The sequence below is a fragment of the Mastigoproctus giganteus genome, chromosome 4 (assembly GCF_048544385.1).
Source record: "Mastigoproctus giganteus isolate SK-2022 chromosome 4, ASM4854438v1, whole genome shotgun sequence".
NCBI classification, from domain to species: Eukaryota; Metazoa; Arthropoda; class Arachnida; order Uropygi; family Thelyphonidae; genus Mastigoproctus; species Mastigoproctus giganteus.
Genome location: NC_143578.1, coordinates 64,198,228 through 64,217,529, shown reverse-complemented (window position 1 = coordinate 64,217,529; position 19,302 = coordinate 64,198,228). Strand labels below are relative to the sequence as shown.

General features: G+C 36.0%; 1 protein-coding gene across 1 annotated transcript in view; it reads right to left on the bottom strand.

The window, feature by feature from the left end:
* Positions 1-19,302, bottom strand: part of LOC150086796 (uncharacterized) — a 108,119-nt gene that overhangs the window by 57,308 nt on the left and 31,509 nt on the right. Inside the window, exon 3 of the mRNA XM_090371582.1 lies at positions 9,872-10,009. Within this exon, the coding sequence (XP_090227708.1) occupies positions 9,872-10,009 (138 nt within the window). The remainder of the gene's footprint in view (positions 1-9,871; positions 10,010-19,302) is intronic.

Genomic DNA, 19,302 nt, shown 5'->3' with positions numbered 1-19,302 from the left:
GGGAAAGATAATTTTAACCACGCCCATGTTTTTTATGGCGGAAAATGCTCACGGCGCTTGAAAATTCACATTTTTTTCAGGTTTCATTTTATATTAAATAAGCGACCACGAATACAGATACTGCAAATAGTGGGGGTTTACTGTATTTAAAAACAGAATTTATAGCAAAAAAAAAAATTAAGCTTGGGGGAGGGGGTATGCAGAAAAGTTTTAATTAAATGGGAAGAGTCCTAAATGGGTTACTAAATTTTGAGAACCACCGCATTACGGTATAGAAAGTGTATACAATGGGTATTCCATATAATAGCAATATCTTGAATACACAACATGGTACTGGTTGTTATTTCGTTTTTTTTTTAGGAGCATTAGCAACTAAGGCCATATTGCTCCAGGGATATACGGTGGTCATTCCCTGACCTTTCCGCATCTTCCATATTTGGTGGTCACGGGCTCGAACCCCTGTCTAATCAAGAAGCATGTGCTACGCACTGCTGCTCCTGCTCACCTGGCTACAGAGGTGCCACACACATGGTACTGGTACCAGTAGTGCAGACATGAAGCTTATTATGGTGCAAACTGTATAGTTCATCCTATGCTTACATAGTATGTAAAGGATTCTCTGATATATATAAAAGTAGAGTATGAGTGAAGAAATGCTGACCATGTCAGATGTAGTAACAATAGAAAACATTAAATAGGTACCTGTGAAATAAAAGTAAATTAAATAAAATAAAATGCTACAAATTGTACTTAGTGCTATGAATCCTATGATTTTAACTTCATTGTCAAGGACCAGCAGCAAAAACCAAAGGAAATACAGCAAAAAGTATGGCCTCTGTTTCTGATACGAAACATACATAGCAAGAAGTAAAAAGTGAGCTGACGTCTGTCGGGTCGGCTTATATATCATAGCCGACCCGACAGAGACCAAAAAGGAAAGGAATAAAAACCAAATCAAATCTAAATAAAAATAAAAGTAAAAAGTCAAAATCAAGGTAAAATAAAAATAATAATAAAATTAAATTAAAATTGCCAGCAACCCTAGAGGAATTTAAACCAATGTAATGTAAATTTAAGGCGAAAGGAAACAGACAAAGTACAACAATTTACTGTGATGCCAACTAGGAGCTGATGAAATGGGTTGAGGGATGTGAACGTCAACCAGGTTGCATCGGTGAACCAAAGAGGTTAGCAAATTAGTTCCCAGTGTATCTATAACAAGTTAAAGTAATTCCGAGTATGGGAGGTATTCAGGCTTGTATATAACATACAAACAATACCCCCTAGCCTCTTTGGTGTCTCACGGCATAGAAAGCTTGTGCCCACTGATCGGCTAACTACAGGGGTATTATACTTTGATGGTTATTTTTATTTTTTTTCTAATATAATAACATTACTGACTTAAACACATGAAGCATACACCCAGACCTGTCCAGGGTCCTACTACTGGTATGGGTTTTGCAATCCAGGACTGCCTGAGCACCACTGTATTTACCTTCTTCCATTTACTTTTTACTGTTCTTTCTTACCACCCCATGTTTTTATTTCTCGTGAGTGATTAGGTTGATCAAAAGCAATATTTGAGATGCTATTTTTCTGCTGCTCCAACAAAGTTTAGAGTTTTTTTATGCTACTTTGTAAGTTTTGTATTTCTCCCCTATTCTGGGTTGTATGCATCATTTGTTTAATTGATAGGATTGCTTGCAATTTTAATTTAATTTAATTATTATTTTTAGCATTAGCATTAATAGAGGCATATGACGCAAGAAAGCAAGCTTATGCAGAATCAGCCAAAAAAAAAAAAAAACTCCCATTTCACCCCTCCGTTCGTTCCAAATACCTGTCCAGCTCAGCCTTAAATTTATTTATGCTATCAACTTCCACAACAAAGGATGGAAGTCTGTTCCACCAACCAACTACCCGCTGGCTAAAGGCAAACTTCCGCACATCTATCCTACATCTGTCTTTCCTCAATTTGAATTTATGCCCTCTCAGGTGATTATTCTGAGCAAGAGGAAGAATCCCATCAGCATTGGGCATGCTCAAACCATTCAAGGCTTTATACACTTCAATCATACCACCTCGCAGGTGCCTAGTCTCCAGCCACTGAAATTTGCAAAACTTAGCCTTTCTTCATAAGAGAAACCCTTCGTTCAATTCACTAATCTTGTTGCCCTTCTCTGTACTCGTTCCAACAGCTCTACATCCTTCTTAAAATGAGGCCTCCAGATCTGTATACAGTACTCAAGGTGTGGCCTGACCATTGCCGTATACACGGGGATAATCACATCCTTATCCCTGCTAGAAAAATTCCTGTATATCATTGACAAGACACCATGAGCTACTCTTGCAGACCGTCTGCACTGCTCAGAAAACTTCATATCTGCATGCACAATTACCCACAGGTCCTTTTCGTTCTCTACCACTGTCAGTGTAGTACCACAGAGTTGATACGTTACTCTGGGGTTACTGCTTCCCATATGTAGTACTTTACATTTGTCAATGTTAAACTTCACTTGCCACCTCTCAGCACATCTGCTCAACTTTTCTAGATCCTGTTGCAGTAGCGTACTGTCATTATACTAATGACATTAAGAGTAGGAGACTGGCGGAATTACTTAACAAGTACAGGTCACTGTTGAAAAAAAGAGGTGAAATAGAGTTGAATTTGAAAGTGTCTGCAATTCTGCCCAGACATGATAGGAGGGAGTATATGATGAGAGCCTTTGTCGATCAATTCAGCCCTGGAAAGTGTGTGCAAGGCTCAAGGGGTAGAATTTTTTTTCAGCTTGGTCTAGGAAGGCACCTTGTGTCTTCCTAGCTACCTGAATTCCACTCCCCATAACTTGTAACTCCAGAATTTCTGTTCTCTAGATGCAAAACCATAATTTATCTGAAGTGTGATATATGAATAAATAAGGGAAAATGCAAGTAATGATCAAAACATCAGGAAAAAATTTTTATTTAATACAGAAAACCAGATACATCACTAAAAATATGGAGGACTCATCTCCAGCAAAAATGCAAGTCATGCTATAAGTCATTTCTACCATATGAGAGAGGCAGTCCTCTCATTTGAGAGGGGAGGATGGTCATGACAGTAACATGGTGTGTCAGCGGGAGCAGAGACGCTTGCCGACGGCAATGAGTCTTAAATGCGAGCCGTCCCCAGAGCACGATTCTATGTTGAATAATATAGGGTACGTAGGCCACCGTAGCCTAGTGGTCAGGCGCGCGGGTGCATAAGTACACGTGCCTTGAGTGGCCGGGGTTCAAGCCCGTGACTACTGAATACGGTGCTGTTTCTTGTATTCTGTCTATCTTGTGAACTCCTCTGACCGTTTGGTCGTCCCGGAGTATAAACAGAAAATTTATTTTATTTTTTTATATTGGGGGATCATACAAGCAAAAAAGTAATTGTTCTTGGTGTAGCGACGTGGTCTATGTAGTGTACGGTAGTAAAACATGCATTTCACTTGACTATGGTTTGAGCCCATGTGACCTTAAATATGGTAATATTCTTGTATCCTTTATCTTGTAAAAACTTTTGACTCCATGTGGCAATACTGAGAAAGTTTTAGTTTTCATAAAATCATGTTTCAGACATGCTCAATCAGAAACAAATAACATGGACTCTAACATCTGTGAAAGTATGTTTACATACTTTCACAGATGCAGAGAAGCTGCTAAACAATATCAAACCTTTCACAGGTGAGTCTTCTGAATGTGTGTGTGTGTGGGGGGGGGGGGTAGCAAGTTTCTTTATGGAATTTTAGTTTTATAAAAATAAATATTTGTAAATAAATGCTTTATAGATAAAAAATTCATTTACAAACGTTTGCTCTTATTTTTCCCACCACTAATGCTTTGATAATCTGCACTGTAAACAAAGCAAGCTATTTCATAAGCCCAAATTCAACAACCAATGCTAACATGTGTGACTTTTTTCCTCTGATTTTCGAAGATATTTTTATACTGCAAGATTAAGACCATTCATATGTAAATAGATATTACTTGATGCAGCCTTAAAAACCTGTGTGTGTATGTGTATTACACACACACACACACATACACACACATACACACACAGTGTTTCAATTAAAAGGTACCATGGGTGAGTCTATTTCACTTAATTTTAGATTGTTCACTGTTCAGACCTTTGGTCATACTTAGTATTCGTATTGGAAAATGATGAAAGGAACTATGCCTATACAGCATTAGATTTAGTGAGAGAGAGAGAAGTGGGGGTAACTTCCCATGTTACCTGTCCATCACCTCTAATAATTTTTCTAGTTTTTCCTTAAATTTATTCAAATTATCTACTTCCACAACACCAGATGGAAGTTTGTTCCAACAGATAGACATCCATCCTAAAATCAGGCTTCCAAACATGTATGCAGTAATTAAGATGTGGCCTAAAATTAAAGCTGAAATTTTTGGATCTCATGTTAAAATCAGAATAAATATTACTGTTTAGATTTTATAATTTCTAAATTTAAATTTTACTTACCAATCCCTTTTTTTTATTCAGTAGGAAGGTTGTTTCCCCCATTTTTAGACTACCCATTAGCTTAGTTTAAAAATGTCATTGGTGTACTTCTGAAACAAATGTGAGCTGATTTGAAGGGGGGGGGAGGGAACAAAAGAACAGCAGTTAGTATTAGCACTAGAAAATGATTCATGAAGCAAGCTTGTACAATTTAGTAGCAGTTAGTATTAGCACTAACAGTTAGTAACTTGTAGCAGTTAGTATTAGCACTAGAAAATGATTCATGAAGCAAGCTTGTACAATTTCAGCAAAAAAAAAAAAAAAAAAAAACCATCCTACCCCACCTCATTTTTCCATCCCCTCTAATAACACCACTCTGCATGGTTTTTGATGTTTGTAAACTAATACCTGTTTTTAACTCAGTTTTGCACACATTTTTATTGTGCTTGTTGCCCTTCTCTGTACTCATTCTAACAACTCTACATCATTCCTAAAATGAGGCCTCCAGACCTGTATACAGTAATCAAGGTGTGGCCTGACCATTGCCTTATACAAAGGGATAATCACCTCCTTGTCTCTCTAGCAAAATTCCTATATATCATTGACAAAACTCCATGACCTGCTCTGGCAGCCTGTCTGCACTGCTCAGAGAACTTCATATCTGACTGCACTATTACCCCCAGATCTTTTTCATTCTCCACCTCCCTGAGTGTAGTACCACACAGTTGGTACATTTCTCTTGGGTTACTGCTACCCGTATGGAGTACTGTGCATTTGTCAATGTTAAACTTCAGTTGCCACTTCTCAGCCAATCTGCCTAACTTTTCTAGATCCTGTTGCAGTAGCATACTGTTTTTACTGTCATTAACAACCCTGCCAACCTCTGTATCATCTGCAAACTTAGACATTAAGCCTGATATACCTTCATCGATATCATTAATAAATATACAAAACAACAATGGACCCAGCACCGAACCCTGGGGGACTCCGCTAATAACATTAGTCCACATAGAGCAGTATCCATTTATTACCACTCTCTGCCATCTCCCACTCAACCATCCCTTTATCCATTGCAGTACCTTGCCCTTAATGCCATACCGCTCCAATTTGTACAGCAGTCTTCCATGTGCAACAGTATCAAAAGCTTTCCTGAAATCCAAGTATATGAAATCAAAATTATTTTTTGCATCCAGTTCCTTTGTGACCACATCATAGTATCCAATCCAATTAGTCAGACAAGACTTCCCCTTAACAAACTCATGCTGTGTCTCAGCTATTACTGCTGTCTTGTCTAGGTGATCCTGTATCACCTCTTTAACCAGTGACTCCATTAGTTTCTGCGGAACAAAAGTTAAACTACCAGGTCTATAATTATTTGTGTCACCCTTTGAACCCCATTTATGAATTTGGGATACATTTGCACATCTCCAGTCCATGGGGACCACTCCTGATTCTAAAGATGCTCTCATGATTATGGCTAAGGTTTTGCTTACTTCCCTTGCTGCCTCGTTCATTATAACTGAAGGATTAGATTCCATCTGCCCCAAGGCCTTTTTTATGTTTAACTTCAACAATATCTACTCCACTTTGCTCTCAGTTATTACAAAATCACATAGCTCCCTGTCAGAGTTTGATAAACTTCTGGCATTCCCCTCTTTGAATAACTCCTCATGTGTGAATGTAGATGCAAAATACTCATTCAGTTTATCAACTACTTGAGCAGGATCATCAATAGTCAAATCATCTATGTTAAGCGGACCAATCTGATTCATCCCCTTCCTTCTAGAGTTTACATAAGTAAAGAACTCTTTGCTGGTTTTCTTTGTGTCCTTTGCCAAAGATTTCTCGTAATCTTCCTTTGCCTGCCTAACCTCACTTTTTGACTTGATTACAGACTAGCTTATATCTGCCGTAGGCTTCTATGTCACCTGATAATTTATATGCATCCCATGCATTTTTTTTCTCTGCCACAGCCTCATTAATTCATCTGACATCCATTTAGGCCTGAACCTTGAACAGTATTTCTTAGCTGGTATGAAAAGCCTAGTAGCTTCCAAGATTAAGTCCCTGAAAGCTTCCCATTTAGAATTCACCACTGGTAACATCATCATTCTATACAGTGATCTCACTGTATAGAATTTAAAAACTGTCTGAGACCACTGCAGTCACCTTTACAAAACCAAAAACCCTTCCCTTTACCCTTGATGGCAGTTACATCTTTAAGTAAATCCCACATCAATACACTAGGTGATCACTGTCACCAAGTGGTTCCTTTATCTGTGAATTCTTAATACGTGAATAATCACTATTGATAATCAGATCAAAGTATTTTTCCTCTGGTTGCCCCTCCAACATGTTTCTGTAGAAAACAATCCTCCAATAAATCCCCAAAAGTCTTACTAGCATGCGAGTGACCCGCCCACGAGTTTGTCAGTATCTGGAAAGTTAAAACCTCCTATTACAAGACATTCTGATTTACTGATCCACTCTAATTCTCTGCACTCATCAGAGTCATTAGGCCTATAACACACTGCTACTCTCATTTTTGCTTTCCCAGTGCTTATGTGGAATGTCAACATGATGGCTAACTACTGCTGTATGCTGAAGAGGGACTGTAAAGCAGAAGGTTCTGCAAGAAAATCAAAGAAACGAGAATTGGATCCATTGTAGATCAGTTTTTAAATGAGAGGCGAGTGTTTAGTGGATGTTTTACCACACTGCCCTTTTTAATAGTGTTTTCAATATGTCTTTAAATATAATTCTGATAAAAGTAGCATTTTGTTATAATCTTAGTGCACAAATTCTGCCAAAAGTAATAAGAATTTGTGAAAAATCAAATTTTCTTCTGATCGAAACAAAATGAAGTCATTTTTGAAATCAGCATTAGAAACTGTTTTAGAAAATATCAGCGACTTATTTTCAAAATGCGGAGTAGTGTAATTTGCCTAATTCTTCAGGCACCTCCGTAGCCAGGTGGGAAGGAGCAGCAATTCGTATCACATGCTTCTTGATTAGACCGGGGTTCGAGCCTGTCACCACCAAATACGGAGGATGTGGAAAGGTCAGGGAATGACCACCGCATATCCCAGGAGCAATATGGCCTTAGTTGCTAATGCTCCTAAAAACCAAATAACAACAACAGCCTAATTCTTCCTTAAAACATATTCAAACTACCTAATTCCACAACATCAAATAGAAGTTTTTTCCAACAGTCTCTCTGGCTGAAAGCAATTTTTACACATCTATCCTACAATCATTCTTTTCAGTTTAAATGTATGTCCCTTTATGTGTGTGTCATCTGAGAAAGAGTAAGGATGCCATTGGCATTTAGCTTACTACTTAATCCATTTAAAATTGCCCATTATCAGACATTCTGATTTAGTAGCCCACTCTAAGGTTGTTGATAACTTTGTTTTATTTATCTATCCCTACTAGAAGTTTAGTAGGAAAAGAAGTCAATTTCTTTGTGGCTTCAAAATATTTTGATGTGCAAGTTAATTTAAAAGATGTCTCGTTTCATAAATGAGATTTAATAAGTATAACTGAAGGACACTTTCTGCCTATGGCTGAAATTGTCCTTCAGTTATACACAACTAAAGAACAAAATATGCAATTTTATACTAAGGTAAGAAAATTAAAAATTAACATCTTAGTCTGTTACATAATTGACTAAATGTGTGTTTACTCTTTCTAGTTAGATTTTTATATAGGTAGCAGCTGCACCAACTTTACTGCAACTTTGAACCATCCGTGCAGAAATTAGTAAAGTGGGAATAATTTTCTGTGTGAGCAATGTAGAGTTGTTGGATGTTGACATTTGTTAGAACATCTTTTTCCTATTGCTGAAAGTAATCATCATAAGGAAGTATGAACGTAATCAATCCATGGGAATCCTGATCTGTAAGGTCTCTGAGGATTTTATGGAAGTGAACATTACAGTTCTGTTAGCTCTCTAATCATATGCTGGTAGGCTGATTTGCTCTAGGTTTGTTTCTGCAATGGGTTGATCATTGTGGATCTTGTAGTAGTGGCCAAATAGGATGGTAGGTTTTTAATTTTAGCTGCATAGTTAAGCAGCAACTTCTTTCTTCTGATATTGAGTGGAGGTTCGTGCAACTCAACATACAGACTTTGGACTGGAGACGTTCTGCACACATCTAGAGCACTCCTAAGCACAGAAGGTTGGATAGGGGTGAGCCATGTCAAGGTACTCTCTCCCTAGCAGAATCATACACAGGTGCTCCATAGTCTATACAAGATCTAATTATGGACCTATATAAGGGGAGCAGGGTATAGCAATCTGCTCCCCACGTTGTACTGGAAATGACCTGGAGTATATTCACTTTCTTTGTGCAAGTATTCCGTAGATGCTTAATGTGCTTTTGAAAGTTTAGCGTGTTGTCAAATATTAGACTGAGAAGATGTTTACTGTTTACTAATGGCAAAAGGTGGTTGGCTAATGTAGTTCAGGATCTTGCACTTGTTACAGAAATGTATGACTGAAGATTTCTGGTGAGATAATCTTTATTCATTCTATGACATCCACCGCTCAACGTTGTTTAGTCATAGTTGCATGTCTCACAATGTAGTTCATGTTCTGGGAGTGACAAGATATGGTAAGATTGGCAGCATAAAGGTATGAATACACAGTTTTTGAAATATTGTGCATAATGTGAAACTGAGAACAGAGCTGTGTGGATGGAAAAAATTATAGAACATATAATTTTTCCATGATCATACCATAATTATCCTTGTTCTTATTACAATTCTTGTTGCCCTCCTTCTTGTATAAAGGTATACAACTTTTATAGTGCTCTGCAGACAGTACAATTGCCGCTAAGAAAAATTCCAGCCATGATGCAATCAGTGTGCCAATATCACTCAGTTGTTCATTAATGTGCTTTCCCTTTTACAGTGCTCATTTATTGGCTGCAATTGAATGGATGCATATTTGTGTTAAGGTACAAAAATTGCAACTTGTTTTGATACAGGTTTGCATTCTGGCAGTGTATGTGGTAAAAGGTTAAAACTATTATTATTTTCTGACTCCTTTATTAGACAGGCTGCTGTAAAATAAAAGAGTAAGATATTATTTAAAATAATAATTTTCTTTAAGGGTATAATTTATTTTACCTGCTTAATAACTAAATCTCAATCTTTTTTCTAAATTTATCTATGCCTTTTTCTTCAATGAAGTTTTCACTCACACATTGTAATAAATTTTTCTGAGCACAGCTGTTCCTGCTTGTGACAGAAAGATAGAATAATTTAACTTGCACATAGGGTTAAGACTTTGCTCAAAATTAGGGTCATCAGTATGCATTGATACAATATATAAATCATAACTACTAGTAAAACTGAACAAAAATAGGCAGGACTTACATTTTCTATAGCAGCCGTTCCTGCCACCTGAGAACAATGAAATGTAATCCTCTTCACAAACACAAATACCTCTACACCATGATCTAGCATTGACAGCTCTACATTGTGCGCTATAAAGGCATGACTCATTCAACTTCCCTGAAAAAGATATAAAATTTTTCAAATTTTTGTTAACAATTTTAATTTTGAATTGAAAGTCAGTTTTTAATCTGATTAATTATAAAACTAACATAATTTATTCCTAAAAAAATATAATTTACCAATCTGACAACTTATATAAATTGTAACATTATAATTCATGAGGAAGTGTGACACAACTCATTAACATAAATTCTTCTGACCATATAATAAATTGGACTAGTCAATGAAGATGGAGAGATAAATTCTGAAACAGATAAATGAGCATAGGGACGAGGGTCTACCCATTTTAAAATGCCTCATAGCTAAAGAATGGATGTTCAGAAAAAAATGCCATAAACACCTATTTCCATATTTTTGGGAAAAAAATAAATAAAATACCTTTCTCATCTTAAAGTGCTTTTATTCCATTATTTTACTATACTAAAATCATGGAAAAATAGTAAATTACTTGTATGGTAAAATAATATATTTGAACTGATATGAATTTTTCAATGGAACTTGAAGCACTAATAGAAACAGGAAATTTATAAGATGATTAGATATAACCTGTTTCCAGAAACATCTGTTTTCTGAGTGAATCAATATATTTATTAACATGGTGGTGGTCGTGCCCCTGACTGTAGCAAAAACAGTTGCATGACACCTGACAGGTGTCCAACTTTATCTGTGGAAAAAGTTTATATGCTCTTTATTTTACTAATGGATTTCAATGCTTATTAAATTAATTTTTAATGAAAAATTTCAAAATTTAAAAATGTTTTTTTTTTTAATGCTATTTTCAACAAAACCAAAACTTTTATTAATTTACTGAATATGTAAAAAATTACAATCATAAAGTATAGACATGAAATTGTAATCATGTCTTTAAATGAGATGAGTGATATACAATGAGAAATAAACTATTCTAACACTTTATACACCACAATAAATAATTTTAATAAATTAGTATCACATTACAACCCTTTACCAGGTTCTTGCTCACATGCATACTAAGTAAGAATGAGGATTAAAAATTTGCCTTTCTCTAGATACTGGATTTGAGAGGCATCTCAAATCTAGTATCTAGTGTTCTCACAGTCTACTGTTCTGTGGTAACCCCATCCATTAATTCCTATTTAATTTTATTGTTAAAGAGCCCATTTCATAATTCCCCTATGTTTCTCCCCTTAATTCTGCTTTAAACAGAAACAAAGACCCCTGATGAGGAGGCCTTTAAAAATTCTTCTTTCGACTAGAGGAATTTCTAAATGCCTCTTCAATTGTGGCTGTATTTAGCCTTTATATAAGGCAGAGGCACCTGAGTTTCCCTTAATGAGTTATGGGTTTTTCAGCCCACACAACCCGTGAACACATAATACACAACTGCACAATATGGTCTAAGTCACTAATGCACCTAAAACCCAACAACAGCGGAAATCCAATTTTTTTTTTTTTTTTTGGCAACTTCATCCCTAGTGAACTGCAAAAAATGAGTCTAATAAGTGTCCAGATAATTTTTTTCTTATTACACACTTATTGGAATGTATTCCTTTGTGTATTTTTCCAGAAAACATGTCAAATTGTGGGATTAATGTTGTTACTAAACATTAATTCCAACAAATGTGCACAAAAAAAAAAGCCCCTTAAAAATCACAATTCTCTAAACAGCAGCCAGTGGCCTACGAGAATCACATAGATTTTATGATCATAAGAATTCCAGGTTGTGATACTTTCTTACAGCATTTTTTTTTTAAATCTCATCTTCAAATTCATTGACTTAAAAAAAAAAAAAAAAAAAACTCAGTCAGTATTTTTTACTTCTACTTTACAGGATATAATTATTTAAATGAAACAGTCATTAATTCCATTTTCAGCATAGGTGACTCACCAACAATTACTCCTTCCTGTGCTACTGAACCATTACTGCATAGTTCCAATAACCTGTTGGCACTCTTATAACAATACACATACAAAAGCTTTTAATTAAAATACTGTACAACAACTGCTCCTGATTTTGGCATGCATGTGATATTAACATATATGTCACAACAGTGGTGAGAGGGGAACTTGTGAGAGGGCAACAATATTAATATAATACCATGTTTCTAATTTTATGGCAAGTGTACCAACACTTGCCATAAAATTAACTGGTTTTATATTAATTTGGTTTCTAAATTTATGGAGGAAACAAAAAAAAAATTAATAACAAGATTATTTTTAATAGTTCCTTTCATTTGCATTATATTAATGCTAACTTTTAATCAAAAAGAGCAAAATAATCTCATTTAAAATATTTTTTGCCTTATTAGTTATGATAAGAATAAGGGTCACCTTAATATAATTAAACTCCACATACCAAAAAAAAAAAAAAAAAAAAAAAATTTGAAACCAAAGTTAATAAAAAGAAGTCAGGAAAGAAAACTAATCAGTTAGAAAAGATTTTCTTATTTTCTTAGTGATAAGACTTTGTACATTTCAGAACGAATTAGGGATTGTTAGTGTTCCATAACAACTACAAATGAAGGGTGAAAAATGAAAGAGATCTAGGGATAATTGTACAGTACGACATGAAGTTTTCTGAGCAGTGCAGAGAGGCTGCTAGGAAAGTTTATGGAGTTTTGTTAGTGTAAGTATAGCAAAGGGAAAAGAATTCGAAGTTCTCTTTAAATACACTGTCCAAACTCAATACTATGAATTCTTAAATAATAATACAACTTAAAACTTTATGATCTACATCACAAACATTACTATAACCAGAGACAGCATTAGGCATATGCAACCAGTACATGTTTATTCATATCTTTTAGTTGTGTATGTGTATCATATAATTCCCATTACAGGCAAGAACTGCATGATAATTAAAAATTTTTATCCAAATTGCAAAAAGATAAAAAAAAAGTGAAGTTACATTAAATAAAATCATTGAATACAATCCAATCTTCTTTCAGGAGGCCTCAAACCATCTTGTTAAGTGTTCATGCAAATTCAAATAATTTTAAAGCCATCCCACTACCTTGGATGAAAATTTATTCCAATGATCTACAATATGCTGCTCAAGGTAAAGTACATAAGTGAGTGTGTGATTTGAGTTTTTTGGCACAATGGGCAACTGAGGCACTGGTGCACCAATAACTATATGAGATCAAGCCTTTTAATACTAACAAAGATTTCATATTTGTGCTCTCTGGTTATTGTCTCTCAGCCCATGATCATTTACTGGTTATCAAATGAACTAATGAGAGTCGTGAACTAGTGAGAAAGTGAGAATGTGTGACAGAGAAGAAAAATGCATGGGATGCATATAAATTATCAGGCAACACAGAAGCATGATGTGGCAGATATAAGCTAGTCTGTAATCAAGTCACAAAGGAGGTTAGGCAGCCGAAGGCAGCTAAGAAAAACAGCAAGGAATTTGTTTACTTATATAAACTCTAAAAGGAAGGGGATGAATCTGACTGGTCCACTTGATATCGATGGTTCGATTGTTGATGATCCTGCTCAGATAGCAAACAAACTGAATAAGTATTTTTCATCTAAATTCACACATGAGCAGTTATTAAGGTTTCAAAATGCCAGAAGGTTATCAAATTGTAGCAGGGTGCTTAATGATTTTGTAATAACTGAGAGCAAATTGGAGGAAAAATTGTTGAAGTTAAACATAAGAAAGGCATCTGGGGTGGATGGTATCTATCCAGTTATATTAAAGGAGGCAGCAAAGGAAGTAAGCATGCCCTTAGCCATAATTATGAGAGCATCCTTGGACTCAGGGGAGGTCCCCACGGACTGGAGATGTGCAAATGTATCCCCAATTCACAAAGGGGGATCGAAGGGTGACACGAGTAATTACAGACCAATTAGTTTAACTTCTGTTCCAGGTAAACTAATGGAGTCACTGGTTAAAGATGCATTGCAGGATCATCTAGACAAGACTGCAGCAATAATTCAGACACAGCATGGGTTTGTTAAGGGAAAGTCTTGTCTGACAAATTTGATTGGTATTTATGATGTGGTTACAAAGGAACTGGATGCAAAAAATAATTTTGATATCATATTCTTGGATTTCAAGAAAGCTTTTGACACTGTTGCGCATGGAAGACTACTAGTAAAATAATAAGAGGAGTTTACCTCAATATAGTACGTAGAACACTTCCGTATGATACCCTCCAGAAATTGTTTGTTGTTTGGTTTTTAGGAGCATTAGCAACTAAGGTCATATTGCTCCGGGAATATGCGGTGGTCATTCCCTGACCTTTCCGCATCCTCTGTATTTGGTGGTGACGGCCTCGAACGCCGGTCTAATCAAGAAGCGTGTGCTACGCACTGCTGCTTCTTCCCACCTGGCTATGGAGGCGCCCCCTCCAGAAATTAAAACGGAAAAAACATCGACCACTTACCGGTACATTAGAGTAAATTATAAATAATTAAATAATCAATTTAACACAATTCACATCAATTTAAAACAATTAAAAATCAAATTAACGCAATTAAAAGAATCTAACGAAAATATTCAAAACGATTTTCCTTCCTGAAGCTGACAACGCTTTTCGACTGAATGTCGTGATCACAGGAATGAAAATTACCAAATCGGGTTAAACCTGAAACTTAAATAGTGATTATTTGTCTTCGCGCATGCACGTAAAGGTCCACGCATCAGAGATCAAATATGGCCGCTGAACATTAACAGAATTCTCGTGTAATTTAATTTCAACGGTTTCTGCAATTAATAGTCGCGTATAATTACGTTGAACGTCACGTATTTTGGCCTCGTTAAATAAAAAAGTATGTTTTTCGTTAATGGCATAAAAAGCTAATTCTGACGCTGCTGAACGAGAAGCATGAACTGAGGCTTCATGTTGATTTACACGAATATTAAGAGAAAATCGCGTCGAACCTTGGTAAGACGAGTCGCAATCACCGCAAGAAATGTTGTATACCAGATCATTAATTTGTGTTGCGAACGCGGAAAGAACCGAGCGACTGTTCAGTATAGTGTGTAACTTCCGTATTGGCCTAGCTACAATTTTAAATTCGGTATCTTTAAAGAATCTGTTAAGCTGTTTGTGCCACTGTTCAACATATGGGACAGAAATAAAGTATTTTTTGATATTACTATTGTTGATTGGTGTAGTATTTTGTATCCTATCCTTAGCCTGTACCCTAATTTGGTTTATTGTGGTAATGGAATAACCCCTGTTTAAGAATCTGCTAGTTAATATTTGTATTTCTGAGTCCAAAGCAGAATCCGTCGTTGAATATTTATAGGCATTTAGAAATTGATTAAAGATAATCGATCTTTTGTAGGTGAACGGGTGATAGCTATTATAATGTAGAAGCATACCGGTGTTTGTAGGTTTTCGATAGATGCTAAATTGTATTTTATTCGAGTCCCGGGTAAGCGTGAAATTTAGAAAGTTTAATGACTTTGTATCCGTATCCTCCCTTTCCAATGTAAATTTGAGTCTAGAATGAATATTATTAAACGAATGTAAAATGTCTTGGATAGTACTACTATCAGTAATAACTAGAACATCGTCTAAATACCTCCCATAGTACGTGATACGGGGTCGAAAAGGTGTCAAATGTATCTGCTCAATCGTTGAGAGATAGATCTCTGACATTAAGCCACTCAGGCTCAAACCCATTGGTAATCCAAAAATTTGTTTGTACACCTTGTCTCGAAAGGTGATGTAGTTAGCCTCAACTAACAGTTTAATTAAGTGAAAAATTTCCTTAATTGGTAGCTTCGTATAATTAATCGGTGTCGAGTTTTTATTTAACATATCCCAAATAATATCTAATGTGTATTCAACGTTTACATTCGTATATAATGAGGTAACATCTAGTGAGAATAAATTGTCATTGTTGCCAAGTCTACAGTCTTTAAGATTATTAAATAATGAATCGTAGTTCTTAATCCCAAATTGTATTACCTGTCTAAAGGGTTTTATAATGTTATATACGTGTGTGGCTAAGGATGAAAATGCTGAGTTCCTGTAGGAAACAATAGGTCGAATAGGAAATCCAGTCTTGTGTAATTTTACCTGACCGAAAAGTGCAGGAATATTGTATGTTCTGGACTTCAATTCCTTTAACTGAACCATAGTAATGTAGTTGTTTTTTCGATACGTGGTTAATGTTTTATTGTATTGATTAACCAGATTGGTAAACAGTGCCGGGTCTAATTCACGATAAGTGGAGGTATCTGACACAACTGAATCTAACTTATTAAAATAATCATGTTTATCTAGTATTACCACTGTACAGTCGGTCCTCGTATAACACGTGTTTACATTACACGAATTCGATCATACACGATTTATAAATAGGGGAACGATATCTTATATAACACGAACCGAATTCGCTTATGCACGATTCGCCTTTGTGTTTACAAGAAATGGCAGTCGAACGCGGAATCACCCCAACCGAACGCAACACTATAGGAATGAAGAAGATTCTGAAAATGTATTTATGTGTTTTATATCAGTGAAGTGGAAACACATTTCACCATAATAACGTAAAAACCCACACAATTCCAGCTATCGGTATAATCGCAAATGCAATTAGATCGAGTTTACTACCAGTTTATAACAGATTCCACTAGCAGAAACGAAACTGGAAATTGTTTTTATTGTTTTATGGTAGTAACCCCTAGAAATGTGCTTTAGTAAAATGTGAGGTGTTAATAGTGTATCTCGGCCTTTACGGTGTTGTTTATTCAGTTGCTATACGCGAGCAGCTTTGTTTATGCGTATTAAGCGTGCCTCCTCGTTTTGTAATTGTGCTTTATTCCCTAAAAATTAGTAAAATACTTAAAAGGTGTGAAAAGGAAGAGTCCTGGTGAAGACACTGCAGATTCAGAGAGAGAGAAAAAAAAAAAAGCAATATCGATAAACAGAGGCGGACTGGGTCAAAAATTCTTACCCGGGAAAATTTATAGTGACCTCATACTAGCGTTTATGGCCAAAATCACACTGGCCTCCGGCCCACCGGGATTTCCCGGGTAAGGCTTATGGCCAGTCCGCCTCTGTCGATAGAGAAAAAAATATGAAATTGTGAAACGCTTTGAGCGAAATGAAAGACCATGTGATATTGCATGTGCTACAGACCTAAATGAGGCAATGCCGGGAATTACAAAGAATGCAGAGAAAATAAAAACAACTTTCATAGCAGGAACAACTCAAAGTGTAATCTTAATCCATTAGATTAAGACACAAAGAATTGGAAGAGATGGAACGGCTGTCATCTGTTTGGATAGAAAATCAAACAAAAAACAAGTTTGCTTACGATAGAAGCAAAAGCAGTAGCAATATTTTATTACGTAATAGTCGTAATAAAATACCTAAGTATTTTATTACGTTTATTTATTGTGTTTCGTAATGTTTTGGTTACAAATGTGTGTTTGGTCTTGGGTGGCCAGCACCTAACCCCACTTTTCCCATAGGGCCTGTTGTTTATATTGCACGATTTTGCATTGCACGAGGGTTTCTAGGAACACAACTATCGTGCTATACGAGGACAGACTGTATCTCCTTTATCTGCCCTCTGCATAATAATGTCCTTATTTCCCCGAAGTTCTCGTAAAGCTGAACTGTCATGTGTATTCAATTTAGGAAGTCGCGTTTCTTTTATGTTATTCACTACTTGGTTAACTTGTTGAATAAATACATCTTTTTGTGGAACATTACGAAGTCCAAATTCAATATCAATTACGCATTGTTTTTTAGGCAGTTTTCGAGATGGTAAATTATAATTTAGTCCTTTGGATAAAAGTGAAATCTGGTCCTGCGATAGTGTACACGAGGAAAGATTTGTAACCTGTTGATATGTCGGTTTGTTGGATACTGGGTGAGGGGGTGTTCGTGAACTAGCTGACATATTCTGTGGTAGTACGTTGTGTGTCTATGGAGGGGATGTCACCCAACTCATATGAACTTGGTCGCAAGCCCGCGACAATGTGTTAGAATTCGCATGAATGTGTCTTGAACTATCCGATAATGTTTGCAACTTATTAACGTGTCTGTTTTTTATTTCTGAGGACTGTGCTTCCCGTCGCAAATCTATAGAGGTCTTCAATACAGACCAATTGTTCGGATGTAGATTGTTCAATCGCTCGGTTCTTTCCGCGTTCGCAACACAAATTAATGATCTGGACAACATTTCTTGCGGTGATTGCGACTCGTCTTACCAAGGTTCGACGCGGTTTTCTCTTAATATTCGTGTAAATCAACACGAAGCCTCAGTTCGTGCTTCTCGTTCAGCAGCGTCAGAATTAGCCTTTCATGCCATTAACGAAAAACACACTTTTTTATTTAACGAGGCCAAAATACTTAACGTTCAACGTAATTGTACGTGACTATTAATTGCAGAAACCGTTGAAATTAAATTACACGAGAATTCTGTTAAATGTTCGGCGGCCATATTTGATCTCTGATGCGTGGACCTTTACGCGCATGTGCGAAGACAAATAATCACTATTTAAGTTTCAGGTTTAACCTGATTTGGTAATTTTCATTCCTGTGATCACGACATTCAGTCGAAAAGTGTTGTCAGCTTCAGGAAGGAAAATCGTTTTGAATATTTTCGTTAGATTGTTTTAATTGCGTTAATTTGATTTTTAATTGTTTTAAATTGATTTGAATTGTGTTAAATTGATTATTTAATTATTTATAATTTACTCTAATGTACTGGTAAGTGGTCAATTTTTTCGTTTTTTCCGTTTTAATTTCTGGAGGGTATCATATGGAAGTGTTCTACGTACTATATTGAGGTAAACTCCTCTTATTATTTTACTAATATTATTATCAACGTAGAACATATTGAGTATTACAGCTCTGATTCATACTATGGAAGACTACTGTACAAATTGGAGCAGAATGGTATTAAGGGTAAATTGCTACAATGAATAAAAGGATGGTTGAGTGGGAGAAGACAAAGGGTGGTAATCAGTGGGTGCTGCTCTTCGTGGACTAATGTTATTAGTGGAGTCCCACGGGGTTCGGTGTTGGGTCCACTGTTGTTTTGTTTGTATATTTATCAATGATACTGATGAAGATATATCAGGCTTGGTGTCGAAGTTTGCAGAGGATACAAAGGTTGGCAGGGTTGTTAATGATAGTAATGGCAGTGTGTTACTGCAACACGATCTAGAAAATTTGGACAGATGGGCTGAGAAGTGGCAACTGAATTTAACCTTGACAAAAGCAAAGTACTGCATATGGGTAGTTTTTTTTTTTTTTTTGGTTTGGTAGTTGTTGGCGCATCGGCTTCTGTGCCCATAGTGCACCTCCCAAGGTTTTTGCAGTACTTTGATC